The sequence below is a fragment of the Natator depressus genome, chromosome 2 (genome assembly GCF_965152275.1).
Source record: "Natator depressus isolate rNatDep1 chromosome 2, rNatDep2.hap1, whole genome shotgun sequence".
Lineage (NCBI taxonomy): Eukaryota > Metazoa > Chordata > Testudines > Cheloniidae > Natator > Natator depressus.
The window spans coordinates 152,160,659-152,187,895 of NC_134235.1; the positions used below are offsets into that span (position 1 = coordinate 152,160,659).

Genomic DNA, 27,237 nt, shown 5'->3' on the forward strand with positions numbered 1-27,237 from the left:
TAGAAGGCTGAGGTGGAGGCTGTCGTCTCCTCGTGGATCTCTGTTTCTGCCCTTGTTGCATATATTGTCTGTGTGATTGCACGTAAGGTGTAGACCAGAATCTTTGTGAGGCATAATACTTGCCCTCCTTTTTCTTGTTCTTAGGCGTGTAGATGCCCAGGGACTTTAACATCACCCTTGAGTCTTTAAGTGTGTGGAGAGATTCATCTGCTTTGGCTGCAAACAATTTAGGACCTTCGAATGGGAAATCCTTGACCAATGATTGCACCTCTCTGGGGAACACAGGGATATGCAAGCAAGATGCTCGCCTCATCACTATTGCTGTGGCTACAGACTACACTGTGGTGTCTGCAGAGTGCAATGCAGCCTGCAATGCTGTTCTGGCGAGAAGATGTCCTTCAGAGATTATGGGTCCTGCACTGTTCTCTTTTCTCTTCTGGAATGAATTCAATAAATTCTGACAATTTTGAGTAGTTTGAATGGTCATATTTGGCAAGTAATGCCTTGTAATTGGCAATCCTGAGGTGTAACGTTGCCAAGGAGTAGGTCTTACAATCAAAGAAATCTTGTCTCTTCCAATCTCTGTCATACGGTGTGTTTTTGAGGGCGTTATTCTCTGCCCACTTCATTTACTGCATCCACCACCAAAGACTTTGGTGTGGGGTGTGAGAAGAGGAACTCCGTTTCCTTCATTAGCACATAATATTTGTTGTCAGACCTCTTGCATGTAGATGGGATTGTTGTTGGGGTCTGCCAAATCGATTTTGCGGGTTCCATAATTGCGTCATTCATTGGTAGAGTGATTCTGGAAGAGATTGAAGTCTGTAGGATATCTAATAGTTTATATTCTTATTCCTAGACTTCTTCCAGTGATATATCCAATGAGCCTGCCATTCTCTTAAAAAGGTCCTGAAATTGTTTCAGGTCATCCCCCATGTAGGGAGGTGGGGGCATGATGGTGTCATCAGGGGAAGATGATGAAAAATTGGCTGCTGGTGTCACCTCGTGGTCCAAAATCTCCTCCTCCTCTTTGGCCACATCATCTGGGGGCTCAGAGGGTCGCTCGTACTGAAAGTGAGGGTGAATGACATGCGCTCACCCTGAGTGGCCTGGAAGGTTTGTGGTGTTGTGGGGGGTATGCTGCCCATGGGATCCAATAAGGCCACTGAGGTTGAAAAAGCATTGGTGGCATCCCATGGGTGTCCATACCACTTTTGATCTTTGGACCCAGTATAATAGCCCCTGTTCTGTGGTGGATCTGATCTAGTAGGTACACAGATGGGAGAGGAATGGTGAAAGGAGCATATTTCTCCTTCATCCTCATCCCCCTCATCACTTGATAATGGAGAAGCAGATCTAAATGGAGCGGTGAGACGGATGACGTTGGTACCGAGAATAGGAGATTCCGACACAGAGGTGACCAATTAGGTCCTTCTAGCATAGGATTTGCTGCGGTGCCAGTAACATTGGTACCGTTTAAGATGGAGCGCTCAATACAGATTACTTTGATGCAGTTGTGGGTGTTGGTGCACACACCGAGTGTGTTATGCCAGCAGCAGATGGTGCCATGAGGTCTGCAGTGGTGCCGAGCTGCTCAGTGCCAAATGTTTCGTCAGCTCTGATGGTGCCGAGGCAGGGGGTTTCATTTTCCCTTTGCTGCCCTCATCTGAGCTAGCCTGTTTAGGTTCTTTTGCTCTTATGGTACCCACGGTACCGGAGGGTCCCACTACTTTGGCAGTGGAGAGTACCAATGGAGTGTGCCGGTTTGGGGAACACCATTTCTTGGCAGATTTCCGAGCCGCAGAAGTTGGAGCCCAGTTTTTGGCCAGCTTCTTGGCAGAGTGGTCTTTCGTGTGAGCCGATAAGGAAGAGCCTCTGTCAGCAGTCGGGGACCTCTGTTCAGCGGGGGTCTGTGATTCGGGCTCAAATGCTGGCCAGAGAGACTTCTCTACCATGAGGAATTTGAATTGTAAGTCTCTTGCCTTCCTGGTTTGGGCTTTTAGATTGTGACAATGCAAGCACTTTTGAGGGATGTGTGTCTCGCCGAGGCAGTGAATACACTGCGAGTGCCCGTCTGACACCGGGACATAAAGTCTGCAGATGAGGCAGCATTTAAAACCTGGGCAACTGGGCATGTCCCTCAGAAAACGTGTCACACCCCCCCCCAGGGGAAAACTAATTACTCTATTCTAACCTACTAATGGCTAACAACAGAAACTTAATTTTCTAGTCTGAGAGATTTTTTTTTTTTAAGGAAGAAAAAAAATTAAACCGGGAAGGAAAGTTAGCTATAATCCAACAAGAACGAAGTCTAAATTGTGGGAAAAAACCCTATTCTAATAAAAGTAGGCATAGAGATGCTGCTAAGTGCGCTGATTCAAGTGAAAGGTGGTAGAGAAGGAACTGAGGGGGGTTTGCCCCACGGCGCTAGATAACCACCCGAAGCGGCACGAGATGGGAACCGTGCACGTGCAACCCAACCATGCACTGCTACCACAACTCCCCTATTACAAGCGCAGGGGCGCAAGAACACCTAAAGTGGAGCACCACAGGGACACTCCTCGAAGAAGAAATTGGATTTGTAATGGAAATTTAGCTGCAGCATGAACTATTGAATGTAAAAAACACTCCATGGTCAGTAAAAGTAGATAAATTCAACAGAACGCTAGCAACTATAGGTATCTTGATAGATGAGGCTAGACAACATGGCTTTGACGTAAAGCCAACTTCAGTTACAGTGTAAATTGGTGTAACTTCAATGCAACTGATCAAATTCTGTCCACTTAGAACAGACTTAACTCTGGCCCATACAGGAAGCAAAACTGAATACACAATATGAGCTTGGGAAAATAAAAAGGAAATTGGAGGCAGACTTTACTAAACCAAACAATTTGAGGAAATGAAATTGCCTGAATAATATTTGTGTTGTAGAAAGAGCAGAAAATGTGGATTCCAGTCTGCTTCTTCTTACCCACTCCCCCCTTTTTTATTTTAAAGATTAACCTTCATTTTAAAATACTGCAAGTTAATGCACAAGTTAAGAGCATCAATCGGTCAGCGTGAATCCTAAACCCTGAGGGAACTTCATTATAAAAATGTGCTGTCAACAGGGCAGAGAAAGACGCTTCACAAAAGGATAGTGGTTTTTTGGACTTGCAAAAACCTAACCAATAGAATGTCAGACGGAAGCAAGAGTTCCAGGAAAAAGAAATGCAATACATATTTGAAGCTTGTTTTTATTGTAGTTCTGAGTTGCTCCAAGCAAAATAATACAATGGCTTTTGTCTGGGTTTATTAATCCACCCAGAGTTCTAGGGTTGCCAGCTGTGTGCGTGTGTGTGTATGTCTTTGCTAGTGCAAAGTAGGTATGTCACACCATTGTTATGCTGGGCCAGCACACTGTGACTTGATGTCCTTTAACATATTCTGAAAAGTATTTGGGGACGTTGTAGCACACTGATAGCTAGTTTTGTAAGAGGATCACCCTATCAAAACTGTGATGGTCCCAGAAATATAGGAGCAGATATTTAGCTGGTATGGTTCCAGTGAAGTCAGTGGAGCTACGACAATTTCCAGCAGCTGAGGACCCACCCCATAGAGATGGGTGGCAGCCTAATCCATATCTGTATTTAGCATCAAGGCAGACAACGTATAACCCGTTCATACACACCCAGATGCATTTTTTAAGTAACAGACCAAGGGCTCGATACTAAAACCTTATACTCCAAAGCACATTTATTAAAATGTATGACAGTCACTCTTCTAATCATATTTTTTCTTTGTGAAATTGTAAATGAAAACTCTTTTGTATTTTACTCAATTGATCTATCTGCTATGAGATATAATTCACAGAAAGCTAAAGTATTGAATTTTATATTATTTTATTGTCTTATTTTTAAAAATGATAAAATACCACAAACTCCAGCAAAATGGAGCAGTGTAAAGTTTGTAGTATTTTCGCTTCCATTTGCTGTAGTCTGCTGTGTGATCCAACATACTCCACTAGCATCCATAACTAGAGCTGGGTGAAGTTTTTCGAACTTTTTTTGCTGAAAAATTCACACTTGGGATGACCAAAACACTGCATGAATTCATGTCAAATTTGCCAAATTGTTTCAGCCATAAAAGAAAAAAAGTTCCAACAGTCAAAATGAAACAATTTGATTTTTTAATTCAAAATGACTGTCTTTAAAATGTTGCTTCAATTTTATTAAAAGAAAAGAAAAACTCAAGAACTAAATGAAACATTTTGCTTGACCTGAAACTAAAGCTTTATTTGTGATTCAGCACCAAACTGAAATACTAGTTATTTTCACAGCTATACCCACAACCTCTTCTTCATTCAAAACCTCTTACAAAAACAGTAACTGTTAAACACATCCACTTTATCCTTATAATAGAAACTCTTAAGCACAAATCACCAGAGAAGTCTCAAAACAGTCATCATCCAGTACAAAACAATGAAACTCAATTCCATTTTATTCTTGCCACCTTTCATTGTAGCTTTTCAAGTGTAAGTTGAAAGTAAAAATAAATGGTACATAGCACAGATTGTACATATGACAACCTGTACTGAAATAAAATGGAACCGTATTGACAAAAGAAAAAAATAATAAATTCTACCTGCAACGGTTTGGGGTTTTGATCAACGGGTATGATGAGAATCACAATTTCAGATTCTATGCTTAAGTATCCGAACACATCGCATTGTGGCACTGAAACATGTAGACGGATTTTTTGAAGTACTTCAAGTACAGTTATTGGCTTTTTATTGGTTACCTGGAAAAAGATTGAGTAGTTTATTATGCATGCAAAATTAAATAAAATTACATTTGTCCTCTTCAGAGATGTAAATAATAAGGTTAGGTCATACTAAAAAAGTTGTTTGAACATACTCCATTTTAAACCAAATTATCAAACCCAGTCTATATAAGCAACGACTAAGCCTTAAGTGAAGGGAAAGAGAACACTTGCTTATCTTCCAGTAACTAACCAATTTATTTGAGCATAAGCTTTCGTGAGCTACAGCTCACTTCATCAGATGCATACTGTGGAAACTGCAGAAGACATTATATACACAGAGACCATGACCCATAACCTCAGCCGTGCAGAACACAATGCCATCCACAGCCTCAGAAACAACTCTGATGTCAATCAAAAAGGCTGACAAAGGAGGTGCTGTTGTCATCATGAATAGGTCGGAATATGAACAAGAGGCTGCTCGGCAGCTCTCCAACACCACTTTCTACAAGCCATTACCCTATGATCCCACTGAGAGTTACCAAAAGCAACTACAGCATTTGCTCAAGAAACTTCCTGAAAAAGCACAAGATCAAATCCGCACAGACACACCCCTGGAACCCCGACCTGGGATATTCTATCTACTACCCAAGATCCATAAACCTGGAAATCCTGGGCGCCCCATCATCTCAGGCATTGGCACCCTGACAGCAGGATTGTCTGGCTATGTAGACTCCCTACTCAGGCCCTACGCTACCAGCACTCCCAGCTACCTTCGAGACACCACTGACTTCCTGAGGAAACTACAATCCATCGGTGATCTTCCTGATAACACCATCCTGGCCACGATGGATGCAGAAGCCCTCTACACCAACATTCCACACAAAGATGGACTACAAGCCGTCAAGAACACTATCCCCGATAATGTCACGGCTAACCTGGTGGCTGAACTTTGTGACTTTGTCCTTACCCATAACTATTTTACATTTGGGGACAATGTATACCTTCAGATCAGCGGCACTGCTATGGGTACCCGCATGGCCCCACAGTATGCCAACATTTTTATGGCTGATTTAGAACAACGCTTCCTCAGCTCTCGTCCCCTAACGCCCCTACTCTACTTGCGCTATATTGATGACATCTTCATCATCTAGACCCATGGAAAAGAAGCCCTTGAGGAATTCCACCATGATTTCAACAATTTCCATCCCACCATCAACCTCAGCCTGGTCCAGTCCACACAAGAGATCCACTTCCTGTACACTACAGTGCTAATAAGCGAAGGTCACATAAACACCACCCTATACCGGAAACCTACTGACCGCTATTCCTACCTACATGCCTCCAGCTTTCACCCTGACCACACCGCACGATCCATCGTCTACAGCCAAGCTCTGCGATACAACCGCATTTGCTCCAACCCCTCAGACAGAGACAAACACCTACAAGATCTCTATCAAGCATTCTTACAACTACAGTACCCACCTGCAGAAGTGAAGAAACAGATTGATAGAGCCAGAAGAGTTCCCAGAAGTCACCTACTACAGGACAGGACTAACAAAGAAAATAACAGAACGCCACTAGCCGTCACCTTCAGCCCCCAACGCATTATTAAGGATCTACAACCTATCCTGAAGGATGACCCAACACTCTCACAAATCTTGGGAGACAGGCCAGTCCTTGCCTACAGACAGCCCCCCAACCTGAAGCAAATACTCACCAACAACCACATACCACACAACAGAACCACTAACCCAGGAACCTATCCCTTGCAACGAAGCCCGTTGCCAACTGTGCCCACATATCTATTCAGGGGACACCATCACAGGGCCTAATAACATCAGCCACACTATCAGAGGCTCGTTCACCTGCACATCCACCAATGTGATATATGCCATCATGTGCCAGCAATGCCCCTCTGCCATGTACATTGGTCAAACTGGACAGTCTCTACGTAAAAGAATAAATGGACACAAATCAGATGTCAAGAATTGTAACATTCATAAACCAGTCGGAGAACACTTCAGTCTCTCTGGTCACACAATTACAGACATGAAGGTCGCTATCTTACAACACAAAAACTTCAAATCCAGACTCCAGCGAGAAACTGCTGAATTGGAATTCATTTGCAAATTGGATACTATTAATTTAGGCTTAAATAGAGACTGGGAGTGGCTAAGTCATTATGCAAGGTAGCCTATTTCCCCTTGTTTTTTCCTAGCCCCTCCCCCCCGACGTTCTGGTTAAACTTGGATTTATGCTGGAAATGGCCCACCTTGATTATCATACACATTGTAAGGAGAGTGGTCAGTTTGGATGAGCTATTACCAGCAGGAGAGTGAGTTTGTGTGTGTATGGGGGTGGGGGGGTGAGAAAACTTGGATTTATGCTGGAAATGGCCCATCTTGATTATCATACACATTGTAAGGAGAGTGGTCAGTTTGGATGAGCTATTACCAGCAGGAGAGTGAGTTTGTGTGTGTATGGGTGTGGGGGGGTGAGAAAACCTGGATTTGTGCTGGAAATGGCCCAACTTGATTATCATACACATTGTAAGGAGAGTGGTCACTTTGGATAAGCTATTACCAGCAGGAGGGTGAGTTTGTGAAGAGTGAGTTTGTGTGTGTGGTTTTTGAAGGGGGGTGGGGGGGTGGGGGGTGAGAAAACCTGGATTTGTGCTGGAAATGGCCCACCTTGATTATCATACACATTGTAAAGAGAGTGGTCACTTTGGATAAGCTATTACCAGCAGGAGGGTGAGTTTGTGAAGAGTGAGTTTGTGTGTGTGGTTTTTGAAGGGGGGTGGGGGGTGAGAAAACCTGGATTTGTGCTGGAAATGGCCCACCTTGATTATCATACACATTGTAAAGAGAGTGGTCACTTTGGATGGGCTATTACCAGCAGGAGAGTGAGTTTGTGTGTGGGGGGGCGGAGGGTGAGAAAACCTGGATTTGTGCTGGAAATGGCCCAACTTGATTATCATACACATTGTAAGGAGAGTGATCACTTTAGATAAGCTATTACCAGCAGGAGAGTGGGATGGGAGGAGGTATTGTTTCATGGTCTCTGTGTATATAATGTCTTCTGCAGTTGCCACAGTATGCATCCGATGAAGTGAGCTGTAGCTCACAAAAGCTTATGCTCAAATAAATTGGTTAGTCTCTAAGGTGCCACAAGTACTCCTTTTCTTTTTGCGAATACAGACTAACATGGCTGTTACTCTGAAACCTTCCAGTAACTGTGGTTCTTCAAGATGTAGTGCCCATATATATTTCGCTCTTGGGGCACATGTACTCAAAGTGCTTGCGACCAGAATCTTCTGGCTACACCGTCTATTGAGCCTGTGCATGCACCTCACTTAGTGTCCTTGTGCTCCTGTACTGAGGGCATAAAGGGTGGTGCAGGCCACCCACCACCCTTTCTTCAACACTGTTGTAGTGGGGAAGAAGGGCAGGTCATGGAATACATTTGGACAACACATCTCAAAGAACTCCAGTTATTGTAAAGACAAAGAAAGATGCTTACAGAGTCCTCAAACAGCTGAAGCAGGTCTACGTGCCACTGCTGTCTCAGCCAAGATGAAGCAATCAGTATTATCCTTCCCCTGTCCTGACATATATTCCTCACCACCTTCTAAATTAATGGAAAGGGAGGGAAGAATACAGAAGGCCCTCTCCCTAATGCAACAGGAAAGCATCCAAATATGGACTAACTGTCCCTTCCCACTCTTGAACAGAAGAGATGATACTTTTTGTTTAACCTGGTTGCAGTCAGGTCTACATCAGGTCAGCCCCAGCTGGAGAAAATCTCTTGTGCCACTTGGTACTTCAGGGATCACTCATGCACATGAGAACTGTCTCTGATAAGCCAATCTGCCAACATACTGCTCTTCCCTGTTAGATGCCTGAATAGATATTGTGAAGAATGCACCAGTCCTATAGATTTATTGCCTCAGCACACACCAGGGAAGAATGGGCACTTCTTTGTTTGTTGCAGTAATACATAATGGTTGTATTGTCTGTTGATACCTGAACAACTTATCCCATTATGTGAGGAAGAAAGTATCTGACAGCCTCATGAATGGCTCTTAATTCGAAAACATTTATATGCAAATTCTTTTCTTGAGATGCCTGGTGGCCCTGAACTGTGAGCAAACCCTGCTGAGCTCCCCATCCATTGTCTGATGGGTCGGAGGTTATTGTGACAGATGACAAAGGGGGTTTGAACGAAACACCTCTGAGAACATTTTAACTATCTATCTACCACATCAACAAATTTAGACTGTCCTGAGGCGTGGTGACTGACATCTGAATACTGTCAGATTCAGTTTGTAAACCTGAGCCACACAGTGCTGCGCTGACCTCATTCTGAGGCATGCAAATAGAATAACGTAAGTAGTCACTGCATAAAAACCATCAGACCCAAAAAGAAAATCAGTTTCTGGAGCTGACAGTGTCAAATACCTAAAGTGCATTGCTCTCTCTTCAGAAACCCTTTTTTCTGTGAGGAAAGCTCTTCCTGCTACTGAGTCCAATATAGAACCTATTAAATGAATTCTTTGAGTCAGGCAAAGATTTTACTTTTTGACATTCAGAAGCAGTCCCAAATCCGTAAGGAGGGAGATTGTAAATGTAAACTAGATCTCTGCGTGAAGACTTTAAGCAGCCAAATTGTCTAAAACTGGGTAAACAAAGATAGCCTGTTTTCTGAGGTGCACCCCTACTATAGAAAAGCAGTGTTTTTGTAAAGACTCTTGGCATTATTAGAAAGGCCAAATGGCAGGACCTTGTACTCGAACGGTCTTTGTGCCACCACAAAAGAAAGGTATTTCTGATGAGCTGGCTGGATAGAAATATTTAAATATGTATCGAGAGTTGTGAACTTATCCATAACTGAAATCAAGGGCTAATATGGAGGCTAGAGTTTGCATTCAAAACTGAAATTTCTTGATGAACCTATTCAATTTCTTTAGATCTAAAATTGGACAGAACCCACCCCCCATCTTTCTTCTGAACCGGGAAGTATCTTGAATAAAACCCTGATCCCACCCCACAGATATTCAGGTTTCTCTTCCATAGCACCTTTTAGGAGAAATTTCTGAACTTCTGATAGGATAACCTTGTGAAAGGTTCTATGAAAAGGGAAGGGTACGGGAAATGGAAAGGGGGTAACTATTATTTCTAGAACTCTCTTGCCCGATGTAACAAGCCTCCAACTGTCAATGAAATGGGCCAGTCTATCTCCAAAGGAAGGGACATATCCTTGCCAACTGGTCCCCAAGTCTTGATCCTAATGTCAAATCTGAGGCCATGTATTATGCAAAGATGGAGAGGAAGTAGCAGATTGCTTTGACTTAGTTCTGGATCTGAACAGTTTCTTTTAAAGTAGAGACTGCGATGAAGATGTAGTTTGATGATGTTTCAGGTGCAGCCAAAGAGTCAAATATCAAAAGAAGCCCGAGAGCACGCTTTGCCACATTTGACATCTTTGACCCATATTAGACAAACTGCTTTGATCATCTTACAGTTCTTGTAGAAAACAAAGCCATCTTCTCCCAAAATGGAATTGCTAATAGGCCATCCGTGCCTGGTAATTAGCCACCCTAATTCCTAGAAGAAGAAGAAGAAGGAAAGAATCACCCTTTCCCCCATCTTTATCTGCAGGAGTTGCATGGGCTTGACAAGACCTGAACATATTACTGGCTGCAACAACTGCCAGAGAACTTGCCATGGGGGGAGTATGACAGTACATACTCATAGGATCTGGCAATGCTAAAAGTGGCTGTCTTCTCCCTGGCCTTTTTCTGCAGCATCAACACAGCCAGAACAGTATGCATGATCATAGGCTCCTTAGCTGCCAACTGGACAGATGGAGCCTTTGACACCCTAAGAACTTTAACAGGAGGATCCAACAAAACAGGAACAGGAGCCAGAACCAACAACAACCCTGATCTGCAGGATTCTTTAGTCACTTTAGCCTTACTAGATGAGGCAGCTGGAGCCAAAAAAGGCCTTTTAGTCTTCAGATCCAATGATCTCCTGGAACCTGATGGCTTAGCAGCAACAGCTTCTTTAAGCAGGGGTACTTGCAGTCTGTTCTGCCTCTCCTTATGCACGCTGGTTGTGAAAGTCTGACAAATAGAACACCCAGAAGAGGAGTGGCACTCCGAGGCACTTAAGGCATCTAAATGACAGCTGGGCATGAAGTGCATCTCTTAAAATCTAACTTCTTCTTTGGTTCTGCCATTCCATGTAACTGAACCCTAAAAGTAAACTAAAATAACTATAACTGCAAACTACGTTAAACTCAACCAATGCTAAAACTTACACAACAGCTATCTAAAGGTACTAAATATAAGAGAAACACCCAGATCCGACAGACTGAAACAGTTCATTTCTGTTTGGCACAAGCAGTTGAAAAGAACCAAGGCAGCAGAGGGCACGGAATCCCTTATACAGACTCGCTCTCAGACATTCAGTGATGCTGAGTGAAAAAGGGTAAGAAGGGGGTGCACGTGCGCTTTAACATGCACTGCTTGGAGAAGGTTCTATTGTTAGCCGAGATCAGTCAGTGCATTACCTGTAAGTGGTGTGAAAGTTCCTCCTCTGCCTTGGTGGGTTCTGCACTTATTGGCGGATTTGCTTGCCTCAGAGATTCACGGCCGCTCTCAGTTTGGCCACTTTTGCTAGTGGCTCAAACCTGCCGTTCACTCAGCTAATCTCATCACTGGCCAGCATGGGGAAAGGGAGGAGAACAATCCCACAGTCTCTGCTGACCCACCTAGTGGGTTGGGGGATGGGCCAGGGACCTTCCCCTCTGGTGGGACTCACAGTCCAGATCACCTCCTCTTGTCTTAAATAGGGAGTTGAGGGGGATGGTGGGAACCCGGGCCTGCCCTCTACTCCAGGTTCCAGCCCAGGGCCCTGTGGATTGCAACTGTCTACAGTGTCTCTTGTAACAGCTGCGTGACAGCTACAACTCCCTGGGTTACTTCCCCATGGCCTCCTCCCAACACCTTCTTTACCCTCACTGCAGGATCTTCCTCCTGAAGCCTGATCACGCTTGTACTCCTCAGTCCTCCAGCAGCATGCCTTCTCACTCCCTGCTCCTTGCACACCCTCCCCTAACTAACAGGAGGTCCTTTTTAAACCAGGTGTCCTGATTAGTCTGCCTGCCATAACTGATTCTAGTATGTTCTTAATTGGCTCCAGGTGTCTTGATTAGCTTGCCTGTCTTAATTGGTTCTAGCAGGTTCTTGATTGCTCGAGTGCAGCCCCTGCTCTGGTCACTCAGGAAACAGAAACCTGTTCATCCAGTGGCCAGTATATTTGCCTTCTACCAGACTCCTGTACCCCATTGGTCTGGGTCTGTCACAGTGGGAATATGCACAGCCACTCGAAGAATGTAAAAGTAAACATCTTGTAGAAGTGGTTTTTTACCCATGAAAGCTTATGCCCAAATAAATCTGTTAATCTTTAAGGTGCCACCGGACTCCTTGTTGTTTTTGTGGATACAGACTAACACTGCTGCCCCCTGATACTTGAAGCCAGTCTTGTGGATCTAATGATAGAATTATGGAGGCTAGGGATGCCTCTGAATTTGAAGCACCAGATGAAGGTGTTGAGCCCCCTCAAGACCAGAATCAGGTGCCATTCTTCCTTTTTCTTCATTATAAGGAAATAATTAGAATAAAAGTCCTTCCCCCAGAACTGTAGAGTAATTTCTTCTATTGCACCAAGAGACAGAAGTGACTCTGTCTCCTGATACAAGTCTCTCATGAGTGAGGTCCTTGAGATGGGGTGGAGGGTTGAGGGCAGATGTAGTATCTGACAGTGTATAAAACCCAGAAATTTGGTGTTATGAGGTTCTGACATTTTGAAAAAATGAAAGTGATTCCCAAATCAGGGGGAGCAAGGGTAGAAATCCAGCAGACTGTTTACAGAGCAACTCCCTACCAACATTAGCTGTCCATCAGAAAATTTTAACCCCTCACCCTGCATTTCTGTGGGAGTTTGTCAGTAAAGTCTGAGAATCTGTGGCAATTCATAAAGTAATGCCTGATAATTAGCAACCTGGAATTGCAGGCCAGCAAATGAATAACTCTTATGTCCAAATATATCAAGCTGCTTCTTTATCTCTGGAGGCTGTTGTTGCTTGCTCCTTTAACTAGCTGCCACATCAGTGGCAAGCCAGGTACTAGGTGAGTGTATACTTAGACTGTCTGGGTGGCACCTGGTACCTCCTAGCTGCCTTTTTTAGAGGTTGTAGTTCCTGATGCTCATGTTTGCCAGCTATGCTTTGCTGACTGTAATAGGACTTTGTTGATGGGCAGTGCTATACGAATGGCACTGTCATAAACATACAGCTAAGGGTAGCCTAGAATTCCTCCTTACCTGTAAGGGGTTAAGAAGCTCAGATAACTGGGTTAGCACCTTACCAACAGGACCAATGAGGAAAGAAGATACTTTCAAATCAGGGAGGAGGGGGTTGTGCTGTGTGTGTGTGTGTGTGTGTGTGTTCTTTTTTTTGGGACAGAGAGGCCAGACAGAAATCCATCTTCTCCAACCCATCCTAATCCAAGTCTCCAAAATTGCAACCAATATAGGTAAGACAGGCAAGGCGGATTAGTTTATTATTATTAGTTTATTAGTTTACTTTTGTTTTGCTTGTAAATTTTTCCTGTGCTAAGAGGGAGGTTTATTCCTGTTTTCTGTAACTTTAAGGTTTTTCCCAGAGGGGAATCCTCTGTGTTTTGAATTTGAATACCCTGTGAAGTATTTACCACCCTGATTTTACAGAGGTGATTCTTTTACCTTCCCTTAAATAAAATCCTTCGTTTAAGAACCTGACTGATTTTCCCATTGTTCCAAGACCCAGGGGTTTGGGTCTTTGATCATTTTGTAACCAATTGGCTAGGATATTATCATCAAACCTCCCCAGGAAAGGGGGTGTAAGGGCTTGCGGGGGATTGCTGGGGGAAGAGGAACTCCAAGTGGTCCTTTTTCCTGGTTCTTTGTTAAATCACTTGATGGTGGCAGCGTTACTTAAACCCAAGGTACAAGAGAGAATTTGTGCCTGGGGAGTTTTTAACCTAAGCTGGTAGAAATAAGCTTAGGGGGTCTTTCATGTGGGTCCCCACATCTGTACCCTAGAGTTCAGAGTGGGGAGGGAACCCTGACATGGTGGCAGAGCAGTGGGATCATTTTTGAACCAAAAGCACAGCAGGATTTTAAAAAGGACAAATTTTTCTTTCCTTTTGGCTGCTTGGAAACAGGTTTTTGCTGAGAGCAGTTAAAGGGTTTTTTTTTCTCTGCCTGAAGGCAGAAGGGCCAAGTTACAGAAGCAAAGGAATTCTAGGCTATCCTTAGCTGTATGTTTATGACAGGCACAGAGACATGAAGAATATTCAAGAGCCTACAGGAGCTCTCTTGTACCACTTCCATTGGTATTTCAATAGATTTTCTGTGTGCCTGAGCAGGTCTTGGAAGCTCTTTTGTCATCTGTGAGGTGGTGTAGATGTGACCACTGCCTTATCTGGGGAAGAAAAGAATATAGTAACTGGCTTTGTCCGCTATTCTGTCCGCTTCTCCTCAGATAACTCCTTGGGGGTAAGGGAGAGGGAGCAGATGTCCGATTCATGAACTTCAAGCTAATACTCCAAGCTCCCTGGGAAGGTGCAGGAAAGGAGGCTCTAACCCTGGAAAGTGGTGATGAAATGTGGTGCCTTGTATGGTGAAGACCCCAGGGGTTCCAATAGGGCCCTGATTAAATATTATATGGAAAAGGGTCTGGGGGCCAGGGAAGAAGGTACCAGATTATATGCCTACTGTTCTATTCCCTATATAATCTAGGTATATATGAAGCCCTCTTTTATACTAATAAAGGATCAAATAGTCGGAGGGCTCCAATGAATATTTCCTACTGTGTTGGGACTCTGATGACGAGAAAGAGCACTCTAAACCTAATGTGGGGGGCTTCTGAAGCGGGGGTTGCTAGGCTGCATCATTAGTTGAGATGTAACTAGCAGGCAGTACTGCCAAAGTGGAGGGCCATCAGCACTGTGGTTGAGATATTTAGTCCTGTAAAAAGCAGTGGAGAGTCTAGCTGATCAGTGACATGAAGATCCCTCAGGACCACATATTACTTCAGAATGGAGAATGATGGTGCTATAAACTTCAGTGCAGACAGTATTGATGCACTTGGCATCAAAGCAAGTAGTACCAAAGAGATTGGGATCACAGGGGTCAGTACCAAAGTGCTTGGTGCCAAGGTAGTCCCTGATACTCTGGTATTCCTGAGACGGTGCTAGAGTTCTGACATCACACTCCCTCAGAGCTCTACTCATACCTGACTTGAGCCAAGAAATCATCTTTAGATCAGGAGCGCTGAGGTGACTTGGACTTCTTTTTACTGGGAATTTCTAGCAGAAAACTCCTTTTCCGAGAGGAGCGATGCTCCTTCTTTCTCCTAGGTTCTGACACAGAGGAGGGTACCAAAGAGCCTGTCCCGGAGCCCCAAGCCTTTTACTGCTTCAAGAGAGATCACTGGAGTCCCTCCCTGACTCCATATGGTACCCACGCAGGGGAAGGGGAGAAGGAGAAGGAGTTGAGCCTTTATTATGACCAAGTAATACACCACCTCCAGCAGGTGCGGCTGCAGTCTTTCTGGTGTGCTAAGATGCTCTTGCATCCCTTGCACTTGGGTTAGGGACGTAGATGATGCCGATGTCTCAACAGCTGTATTGGTACTGTGGTTTTGGTGACTGGAGGTCTAGTTAGCACTGCTGACTGGGTCCACAGACTATTCTGCGCTTGTCTACAGTGCAGCTGTACCGCTAGAGCGGCACTGCTGTAGCGCTTCAATGTAGACACTAACTACAATGATGGGAGGGATTCTCCCATCTGTGCAGGTAACCCACCTCCTGGAGAGGCAATAGCTAGGTTGATGGAAGAATTCTTCCATAAACCTAGTACTGTCTACACAGGGACTTAGGCTGGCTTAACAATACTACTCAGGGGTGTGGATTTTTCACATCCCTGTCAACATAGTTAAACCGACATAATTTTCCAGTGTAGACCAGGCTTCTGTGCTTATAGACCTTAAGCTCCAAAAAGGGACAGTACGCACGAAGATGCTGGCCACTGACATGTGGGAGCTGCAGGTATCAAGCTGCTGGGTACCAAAAAGGTCAGTGTCAAAGGAAACCAGGCAGCAGATTTAGCTGGTACTATAGGCGCTCATCATTACTAATACTGAGGCATAATAAGGCTGCCCTTCAGCTGCAGAGCTTGGGATGAGTCTAACACTCTTGTGTCTCGGCTCTGAGGGTCCAGGAGAGGGAAATTTATGTCTCATCTCTGAAGTGATAGCTCCTTCCTACCCGTTTTTTAAAAAGTCAATGTATGGATTGAGATCAACAAGTGGGGTTTATTAGGCATTTCAGCCCTGGAGCATAGGATGGAATCACAGCTTGCTGGGGCACTAACCAAAGACTGGAGGGAGGACTGAGCCTTAGCACAGGTGAATAACCTCCTCCTCCTTCTAGAAATGTCCCTGTGGGTGCTCCACTTTTAGGTGACTATGGAGCAGTACCCTTCAGTGGAAGGTGGGGCTTCGAAGATGTTTACTGAGTGGTGGATAACACTGATTTTCTGAAATGAGCATCAGAAACTGATTGCTTCTCTATGGCGTAATGTCTGGTGAAGGTCTGGGCTGATGCCCAGGTAGCTGCTTTACATATATCAATGATGGGTGTATCTTTAAGAAAGGCTATTGATGTGGACATAGCCCTGGTGGAGTGTGTGTGAAGACCAGAGAGGGGTTCTAGGTCGTGTTCATGGTAGCATAATCGGATGCACTCTGATGTCCATTTTGAAAGTCGCTGTTTGGAAATGGTTAGTCCTTGAGATCGTTCCGTTGTGGAAATGAACAGTTTGGTAGATTTCCTGAATGTCTTTCTTCTATCTATATAGAACACAAGTGCTCTACGAACGTCCAATGTGTGAAGAGATGTTTCCCTGCTGTCAGCGCGCAGCTTCGGGAAGAATACAGGTAAGTAGATGAGCTGGTTGAGATGGAAGGATGAGGCCACATTAGGTATGAATTTCAGATGTGGGCAAAGGATTACCTTGTCCTTGAGGAATACGGTGTAAGGTGAAGTTACCATCAGGGCACCAAGCTCTCCAACCCGTCATGCCGACTTAATTGTGACTAGGAAGGCGACTTTCATGGACAAGTGTAATAGGAGCAGGTAGCCAGAGGTTCAAAAGGTTTGCCCATGAGGGTACGGAGGACTAAGTTAAGGTCCCACATAGGGGCAGGGTCTCTGACTGTAGGGTAAGTATTCTGTATACCCTTGAGGAACTGTTTAGTGAGAGCATGCATGAATATAGTGAGGCCATCTACTTTGGAATGGAAAGCTGTGACTGCAGATAAGTGTACCCGGAGTGAACTGATAGAAAGACCCGATTTTTTTAGGATCAGCATATATTCAAGTATTGCGGGTAATGGAGCCATCTGAGGGGAGAGTTGTTTGTCTCCGCACCATATGGAGAAATGAAGCCACTTTTGAGTATATGTTTTTCGTGTGGTAAATCGTCTGCTGTTCATCAAAATATCCCGGACCTCTCTAGAACAGCCTGCCTCCAGAGGTGTCAGCCACAAATTAGCCATGCCTTGAGATGGAGGATTGGGATATTTGGGTGATGGAGACTACCTGAGTCTGGAGTGAGTAGGGGAGGTACGAGTGCGAGGAGCCACAGTGATGTTGTGATCATCTGGTTGAGGTAGGGAAACCAGGTTTGTCTGGGCCACATTGGTATGATCAGGATTACTTGGGATCTGTCCTGTTTTATCATGTAAAGGACACGAGATATCAGAGGAATCAGGGGAAAAGCATATATTAGAGGCGCTTCCCATTTCATGAGGAAGGCATCCCTGAGGGAGTTTTCCCCAAGTCCTGCCTGGGAGCAGTACTGAGGGCACTTGGTATTGTGGGGTGTTGCAAAAAGGTCTATTGTGAGGAAACCCCCGTGTTGGAAAACAGTGGTGAGGATTTCTGGGCCCATTTCCCATTTGTGTGTCTGGGAGAAGTTTCTGCTTAGCTCAGCCACTGTGCTGTTTTGGCTTCCCGGTAGGTAGGCTGCTTTGAGGTCTATGTTGTGGGAGATGCACCACTCCCAAAGGTGAACTGCCTCTGTGCAGAGCAGGTAAGATCATGCCCCACCTTGGCGATTGATATAAAACATGGTGGCCAAATTGTCTGTAAGGATCTGCAATGTCTTGTTGTGAATGAGGGGCAGAAAATGGTGGCATGCATTGTGGACCACCTGGAGCTCCAATAGATTTATGTGGAGCATGGACTCCATGGAGGGCTATCTGCCCTGGATGGTATGTTCGGACAGGTGTGCCCCCCAGCCCAGGAAAGAGACATCTGTAGTTATCGTTACTAATGGGGTGTGTCGTTGGAACGGGACACCCTGTGCAGACGTTAGAATGGTCTGTCCACCAGGATAACAAGTTCTTTATTGTGGTGGGCATGGTCAGTTGCTTGTGAATGGAATGTCTGTGAGGAATGTATACTGTATAGAGCCATGCCTGAAGGTGCTTCATATGAAGTCGTGCATGTTTTACAACAAACGTGGTTGCTGATGTGTCCTAGAAGTTGGAGGCATAACCTGGCGGATGTCTGTGGGCTGTTTTGTATGGTTGCTATGAGGTTCGTTAATGTCAAGAAGCGTTGTTGGGGTAGACTTGCCAATGCCGTGGTGCAGTCCAGGTGGGCACCTCTGGATTCCAACTGTTGGGTCAGAATTAGGGTCGATTTTAGGGCATTGATTTGTAGGCCTAGTCTTCTGAACAGAGTTGCAGTGAGCAAAGCGTCAACCGCCCATTGGTATGTACAAGCTTTCAACAGGCGATCATCCAGGTAGGGGAATATAATTATTCCCTGTCTGTGAAGATGGGCTGTGACCACAGTGAGGACTTTGGAGAAAACTCACGGGGCTGTGAAAAGACCAAATGGGAGCTCTTTGTACTGGAAATGCAGGTTGCCTACTGTGAAACAAAGGAACCTTCTATGTGCAGGATGTATGGTAACATGGAAATAAGCATCCTGGAGGTTGAGGGTCAAGAGTCAATCTCCCTTCTCCAATGCCAGGATTATGGTTGCAAGAGTAACCATCTTGAAATACTGAGTTCTGATAAACTTGTTTCACTTGTGCAAGTCCAATATGGGCCTCCAGCCACCCACTTTCTTTTAGGTGAGGAAATAGTGTGAATAAAACCCGGTCCTCCTGTGTTTGGGAGGTACAGGTACTACGGCACTGAGTTGTGGGAGGTGATTTATTTCCTGCTGTAGTAGGTGCTTGTGAGAAGGGTCCCTGAAGAGGGACGGGGAAGGAGGGTGGGTTGATGGAATAGAGGTGAAGGGGAGGGAATAGCCCTTGCATATAATTTCCAGAACCCATTTGTCCGATGTAATGGTTGCCCAGACCGGATAGAAAGGTGTTAGGCAGTCTCCAAATGGACTGGAATCGGGAGATGGTTGTGGCAATGGAATTTGATGGGCTCTCATGCCCTCGACCAACACTTCAAATGCCTGTCTAGAATTAGATGGTTGGGACGTGGTGCATTGCCCCGGTGTCTGTAGTCGTCTTGGCTGATGTTGTTTGCGACGTTGGTAGTACTATCTCTGCGGATGGGTATACAGAGCAGTATGGAAGCGCTGGGTGTAAAATGTGCCGTTTCTTTTTGTTATCAGGTACGTGAATTCCCAAGGTTTTCAGCATGGCACGGGAGTCCTTGAGTGGATGCAAGGCTGCATCCGTGGTGTCCGCAAAGAGTTTCTATCCCTCAAAAGGTAAGTCCTCGATTGTCGCGTGGATTTCCTTGGGGAAGCCAGAAAGGTGGAGCCAAGAGGCCCTCCACATGACTACTGACATGGCGATGGAGCGAGCCACCGTATCTGCAGAATCCAGTAATGCCTGCAAGGCTGTCTTGGCAATCAGGGGACCTTCTGAGATGCTCACTTTGTATTGTTCTTTTTTGTCTGTTGGAAGATGCTCAATAAACAGACATCTGCGCAAAATTGTTGAGAGTGGATTTGGCTAATAGTGTGGACTAGTTAGCGATGCGTAACTGAAGAGTTGCTGAGGAATAGGCCTTTCTACCAAACAGGTGAAGGCATTTCCAGTCTTTATTGTAAGGGGTGGTACGAGACAGGTGTTGTTTTCCCCTTTGATTAACGGCTTCCACAACCAGTGAGTTTGGGCTAGGGTGAGTGAAGAGGAACTCAGCCCCTTTAGCTGGCATGTAATACTTCTTGTCTGAATGTTTACAGGGGGGGGGGGGGCTGTGGCCGGTGTCTGCCAAACCATTTTTGCTGGGTCCACAATGGCAGAATTAATAGGCAATGCAATCTTGGCCGTAGAAGAGGCATGGAGAATGTCTGTGAGCTTATGCTGTGTCTCTGGCAGCTCTTCTAAGCAGATGGCTAGGGAATCAACAGATGCTTGAACAGATCTTGGAAAGATTTACAGTCGTCCGCCGGTGTAGGGGGAGGCATGATTGTATCCTCCGGGGACGATGAACAAATATTGGTAGGAGGTTGGATGTCACACTCTATTAAGTCCTCATTGCCCTCTTGCTCCTCCCCGGCAACTTCAGGAGAAGCTGAGGCAACCAGTGAAGTAGATCTAGCTGATCTTAGTGTTCTGGACCTAGATTGGTTAGAGGGCTGACCGGAGGTGGCGCCACAGTACTGCTCTGTGCTGAGGGCTTCAACTCTCTAGGCTCTGAGGGAAAAGAGAGTTACTCACCTTTGTAACTGTTGTTCTTCGAGATGTGTTGCTCATATCCATTCCAATTAGGTGTGCGCGTGCTGCGTGCACGGCCGTCGGAGAATTTTTACCCTAGCAACACCCAGTGGGTCGGCTGTGGAGCCCCCTGGAGTGGCGCCTTCATGGTGCTGGATATATGCCCCAGCCGACCCAGCGCCCCCTCAGTTCCTTCTTGCCGGCCACTCCAACAGATGGGCAGGAGGGTGGGTTTGGAATGGATATGAGCAACACATCTCGAAGAACAAGTTACAAGGGTGAGTAACCGTCTTTTCCTCTTCGAGTGCTTGCTCATATAGATTCCAATTAGGTGACTCCCAAGCCTTACCTAGGTGGTGGGGTCGGAGTGAAGTACTGTGGATTGTAGGACCGCTCTACCACACGCCACATCGTCTCTGGCTTGTCGGACGATGGCATAGTGTGAAGTAAAAGTATGTACTGAAGACCAAGTAGCGGCTCTGCAGATCTCCTGGATTGGCACCTGGGCCAGGAAAGCCACCGACAAGGCCTGAGCCCTTGTGGAGTGAGCGGTGAGGGGCAGGGTCAGAACACTGGCCAGATCATAGCAAGCACAGATACAGGACATGATCCAAGAAGAGATACGCTGAGAGGAGACCGGGAAGCCCTTTATCCGGTCCGCCACCACGACGAAGAGCTGGGTCGTTTTCCTGAACGGCTTCGTATGCTTAATGTAGAAGGCAAGGGCACTACGAACATCGAGGAAGTGTAGCCGCTGCTCCTGACGACTGGCGTGCAGTTTTGGATAAAAAACTGGGAGGAAAATGTCCTGGTTGATATGGAAGGTCGATACCACCTTGGGAAGAAAGGCAGGGTGAGGTCACAGCTGCCCCTTATCCTTATGGAAGATCATGTAGGGTGATTCCAAGGTAAGAGCTCCGAGTTCGGAGACACGCCTCGCCGACGTGATAGCAATGAGGAAAGCCATTTTCCAAGAGAGGTATAGGAGGGAACAGGTGGCCAACGGCTCGAACGGGGGCCCCATAAACCTGGAGAGGACCAGGTTAAGGTCCCACGTGGGGACTGGCTGCCATACCTGCGGGTAGACACGGTCCTGTCTCTTAAGGAACCTACCGACCATTGGGTTGGCGAAAACAGATGGGCCATTTGCTCCCAGGTGGAAAGCTGAGATGGCTGCCAGGTGAACTCTGATGGATGATATAGCCAGGCCCTGCTGTTTCAGATCCAGGAGATCGTGCCACTCATTTTGGACTGACGCTTGGAGGGGGGGCGTGCCACGGTGAGTGCATCAGCATGAGAATCGCTTCCTCTCAGCCATATATGTGGCCCAAGTGGAAGGTTTCTTGCTACCCAACAGAACCTGCTGCACCAAATGAGAACAGAGGAGTTCTGAATGGCTCAGTCATGCAGCATCCACGCTGTGAGGTGGAGCGATTGTAGGTCGGGGTGACAGAGACGGCCGTGATCCTGAGCGATCAGGTCTGGAAAAAGGGGCAGCAGCACTGGGGCGTCCACGGAGATCTCCAACAGCGTGGTGTACCAATGTTGCCTGGGCCACGCCAGAATCAGCCATGTCCTGTCCCTGCACACCTTGAGCAGGACCTTGTGTACAGGGGGAAATGGCGGGAAGGTGTAAAACAATCGGCTCGTCCATGGGAGTAGAAAGGTGTCTGTGAGAGAGCCCGGGGAGCGACCTTGGAGGGAGCAAAATGCCGGGCATTTCCGATTGCTGCGTGAGGCAAACAGGTCGACCTGGGGAAACCCCCACTTTAGGAAGATGGAGTGGATGACATCCAGATGGAGCGACCACTTGTGGGAGTGGAAGGACCTGCTGAGGTGTTCTGCCAACATGTTCTGGACCCCTGGAAGAAAAGACGCCACCAGGTGAATGGAGTGGGCTCTGCAGAACTCCCACCGTCGAATGGCCTCCTGACAGAGGGGGGAGGAACGAGCCCCCCCTTGCTTGCTGATCTAGAACATGGCCATGGTGTTGTCTGTGAGGACCACCACACACCGACCATGCAACTGCTCCTGAAAGGCTTGACAAGCCAGACGTACTGCCATTAGCTCCCGCACGTTGATATGGAGAGAGAGCTCAGATGGGGCCCATAGACCCTACCTCTGGATGTCCCCAAGATGGGTGCCCCATCCTAGGGCTGACGGGTGTGGAAGGGGACTCCTTCGCATACGGCCCTGGGGTCTAGCCACCAGTGGAGAGAGGCCAGGACTCTCTCTGGGATGGTGACCACCAGGTTCAGGCTGTCTCGACCTGGGCAATAAACTGATGCCAGCCAGGCTTGAAGTGGGCGGAGCCATAGTCTGGCATGCCTGGTCACGTATGTGCAGGAAGCCATGTGTCCTAGAAGACTCAAGCATGTTCTTGCCGTCGAGGTTGGGAAGCTTTGAAGGCTCTGGGTGAGGCTTGCCAAACCTTGGAAACGAGTGTCCAGCAGAAGGGCTCGATCACGCACAGAGTCCAGGACTGCCCCGATGAATTCTATTCTCTGGGTCAGTTCTAGCGTAGACTTCGCCACGTTGAAAAGGAGGCCTAATCGACAACACGTGTCCGTGACCAATTGAAGGTGGGACTGTACCTGTTCTTTGGTGCGACCTCGGATGAGCCAGTTGTTGAGATATGGGTATACCTGTATCCGTCGTCGATGATGGAAAGCTGCCACGACTGCCATACATTTGGTGAACGCCCGGGGGGCCGTAGAGAGACTGAACGGAAGGACCGTGAACTGATAGTGTTTGCGGTTGATCATAAAGCGGAGGAAGCATCTGTGCACTGGATGGATCGCTATGTGGAAATATGCGTCCTTCATGTCAAGGGCAGCGTACCAATCTCCAGGATCCAGGGAAGGTATAATGGTGCCCAAGGAGAGCATGTGGAACTTCAACTTTACCATGAATTTGTTGAGTCCGCGCAGGTCCAGGATAGGCCGAAATCCGCCCTTTGCCTTGGGAGTTAGGAAGTAAGGGGAGTAAAACCCCCTGCCCCTTAGCTCCCTTGGACCCTCCTTGATCGCCCCCATGGCGAGAAGCATCTGAACCTCCTGAATGAGGAGTTGCTCGTGAGAGGGGTCCCTGAAGAGGGATGGGGAGGGAGGGTGGGAGGGTGCGGAGAAAAAATTGGAGAGAGTGAGTATCCCCTTTCCATCGTGCAAAGAACCCAATGGTCCGTAGGTATGAGGGACCAAGCACGGTGGAAACGGGATAAACGATTCAAGAAGGGTGGGGTAGGATCCTGAACGAGGTCCGGTACATCATCCTCACGCGTCCCTTCAAAAGTTTTGTTTAGAACCTGCCGAGGGCTTGGAAGGGCCCTGGCCCTGCCCGGATTGGTGGTTGGAGGACTTCCTCCTGCCATTACGCCCCAAGTCTCCTATAAAAATCCTGCCTCGGCCAAGGACGGGGATAGGAGCGTTGAGGCTGAGGTTTAAAGGGCTTCTGCTGGGTAGCTGGTGTGTGCATGCCCAGTGACCTCAATATGGCCCTTGAGTCTTTGAGGCTCTGAAGCCTTGAGTCAGTCTTGTCCAAAAACAGGCTCTCTCCATCAAAGGGGAGATCCTGCAATGTTTGCTGAAGCTCCGGTGGTAAGCCGGAAGCTTGAAGCCAAGAGATACGCCTCATTGTGATGCCTGAAGAGAGGGTCCGAGCGGCAGAGTCCGCAGTGTCCAAGGAGGCCTGCAATGAAGTCCACGCCACCGTTTTGCCCTCTTCTACGAGGGCCCCAAACTCTTCTCTGGACTCTGGAGGTACCAGCTCCTTGAACTTCATCATGGTGTTCCAAAAGTTAAAATTGTATCTGCTCAGGAGCGCCTGCTGGTTCACGATCTGGAGCTGAAGTCCCACCGAGGAATAGACTTTGCGCCCAAACAGATCGAAGTACTTGGCCTCTTTTGACTTGGGCGCCGGGGCTTGCTGACCATGCTGCTCCTTCTCGTTCACTGAGGCCACCACCAGTGAACAGGGCTGTGGATGAGTGTAGAGACAGTCATATCCCTTGGAGGGGACGAAATACTTCCGCTCCAACCCTTTAGCAGTTGGGGGAATGGACGCAGGCATTTGCCAGATTGTTCTGGCTGTGGTCTGAATGGTCCGGATGAGTGGTAGGGCCACCCTAAATGGAGCATCGGTGGACAAAATGTCAACCACAGGGTCCTCCACCTCAATAACGTCCTGTGCTTGCAGGTTCATATTCCACGCCACTCTGCGTAAAAGGTCCTGGTGGGCATGGAGATCTATTGGAGGGGGACCCAATATAGCAGTTTCCGCCACCGCCTCGTCGGGTGAGGATGAGGAGGCGGCCAAAGGAGGCAGAGGATCATCTGGAGCCTCTTGCTGAGCTGGGCCCTGTTGCCCTGAGCCCGTGACTTCGGTTTCCGGACCAGGAACTGGAGTTGGAGGAGGGCCTGGAGGCGGGAAGGATGACACCACAGTCTCCATGCCTCCAGGAGTAGGATGGCTAGAAGTGGCCTCTGGCACTCGCAGCTTGGACGGGGCTGAACGAGAAGCCCAGATGAAGTACCCTGGGCCTGCTGGTATGCCCAGGGCATCCAAAAGGGCCACTGAGTGGACTCTTGAGCGGGACCTTGCTCCTGTGCCTGCCAACGTCCAGCCCCTGAGTCCAGGCGGCCGTGATCCAAGTGGCGGCGGTCTGAGAAACGTGACCCTGCCTCAGACTCTGATGAACGAGAGGCAAAACACGATGGCCACGGTGGTGCCGAGTGGGTCTGCGCCGAGTCACATTGACGAGACGATGGAGAGTAGTACCACGAAGCTGGAGATCGGTGTTGCGATGGTGGAGAGCGGTACCATGACGCTGGGGAGTGGTGCTGGGATCTACACCGGTGCCTGGATCTGGACGTAGGCCGCGACGATGACGCATCGGGAGCAGCGTCTGGATCAGGATCTACTCCTGGACGGCGACTGGTGTACGGAGCGGCATTGAGAACAATACCGGGAGTCAGAGCGGTGCCGCGAGTACGACCAGCGCCGTGATGGAGAGCCGTGCCGGGACTGCAAGCAGTGTCGGGAGCAGGAATCGTGCCAAGAACGGGATCGGTGCTGCGGCTCGACCAACAGTGCCAGCGAGTGAATAAGAGCCGGCTTGCCCTGGGATGGTGCCACATGAACAGGTGCCGGTGCCTGTCATGGCAATCAGATCCCTTGCAGCCGCAAAGGTATCTGGAGTAGACGGCAACTGGACCTCAACCATGCTGCGAGTAGGGGAGTCCAGTTGCACTGGACTCAACGGATCCGCTCTTGGTGCCAGAGTCAATGGTGCCAAAGCTGCCACTTGTACCCCTGGGCACTCCCCTGTAGGACGCGGCTCTGTGGGCGGATCCAGGGAGGGTGGTGCCTGCTGAGGTGGGCCAGCCTTTTCCAGTTTGCGGTGCCACTTCTGGCTAGGCGAGTGGGAGCGCTGCTGGACGGATGAAGTCTGTTGCGGTGCCAGGGAATGTCGGTGCCATGGGTCTCTATCAGAGTCCGATCACAGTGCCGTTCCTACCTCTGTCTCTGCGGAGCTGCACACCGAAGTGCTCGATGCTGGGTCTTGGCACATCGCTGCAGGCTGAGGACTAAGAGCCGCCTCCATGAGGAGCTTTCTTAAGCGAAAGTCCCACTCCTTCTTAGTCCAGGGACGAAACCCCCTGCAGATCCTGCACTTGTCTGCTTGATAAGACTCCCCCAGACACTTCAGGCAAGAGTCATGGGGGTCGCCCCTTGGTATGGGCTTAGAGCAGGAATCGCAGGGCTTAAAGCCCGGAGCCTTGGGCATGAGCCCAAGCAAAAGATGGGGAGGAGGAAAACCCCTTCCAACCCCACTAATACAAATAACTATAACTACAACTATAACTATTAAACTATTAACAAACTGTGTAGGAAAAACGGTAGGGAGAGTGGAGAGCAGCCAAGCCGAGCTCCAAAGTTCCAACGACCGTCACTGGCGGTAAGAAGGAACTGAGGGGGCGCTGGGTTGGCTGGGGCATATATCCAGCGCCATGAAGGCGCCACTCCAGGGGGTTCCACAGCCGACCCACTGGGTCTTGCTAGGGTAATAATTCTCCAATGGCCATGCACGCAGCACGCACACACCTAATTGGAATCGATATGAGCAAGTACTCGAAGAAGAACAGGCTTAGTTTTGCCTGTATGAGTGGCTGCCTGTCTGAGAGCTAAACCGCACCGGGTCTTTCACGCCTCGGGTTGCCTCTGCACTGGACGAACCCGGTGCCATGCGGTCCGAGGCTCTGCGTGCCGATGGTACTGGGGTGGATTTAGTGGTCGGAGATCACTTTTTGCATGGCGATTCTCCCTGGGGGGAGGAGTGAGACCGCTTCTTTGTTTTCATGGGGGCTGGATCCTTTGTGCTCGTCTTAGAGGAGGACCCCATGTCTGACAGGGCAGTTGGTGAGTCAGTGAGCTGGTGGGGAGGGGTCCCCTGCTCAGGGTCAGAGGCAGGATGCAGGGATTTCTCCATAAGCATCAGTTTGAGCAGGAGTTCCCAAGCGTTTCTGATCCTTGCCATTAGCTTTTTGCGGTGGTGGCACTTCTGCATAACGTGAGTCTCCCCCAGGCAGCATGGTCACTAGGAGTGACTGTCAGAGACTGGTATTGACAGTCTACAGGTGAGGCAACGTTTAAAGCCTGGGGAGCCAGGCATAGCTGTTTGAAG

The 27,237-nt window shown here is 47.7% G+C and overlaps 1 protein-coding gene across 3 annotated transcripts in view; it reads right to left on the reverse strand.

Moving 5' to 3' along the window:
• The window catches only part of RECK (reversion inducing cysteine rich protein with kazal motifs), a 141,533-nt gene that overhangs the window by 5,714 nt on the left and 108,582 nt on the right, over positions 1–27,237 (reverse strand). For all 3 annotated transcript variants that reach the window (XM_074945139.1, XM_074945137.1, XM_074945138.1), the window contains one exon: positions 4,624–4,779. In XM_074945139.1, the coding sequence (XP_074801240.1) occupies positions 4,624–4,779 (156 nt within the window). The remainder of the gene's footprint in view (positions 1–4,623; positions 4,780–27,237) is intronic.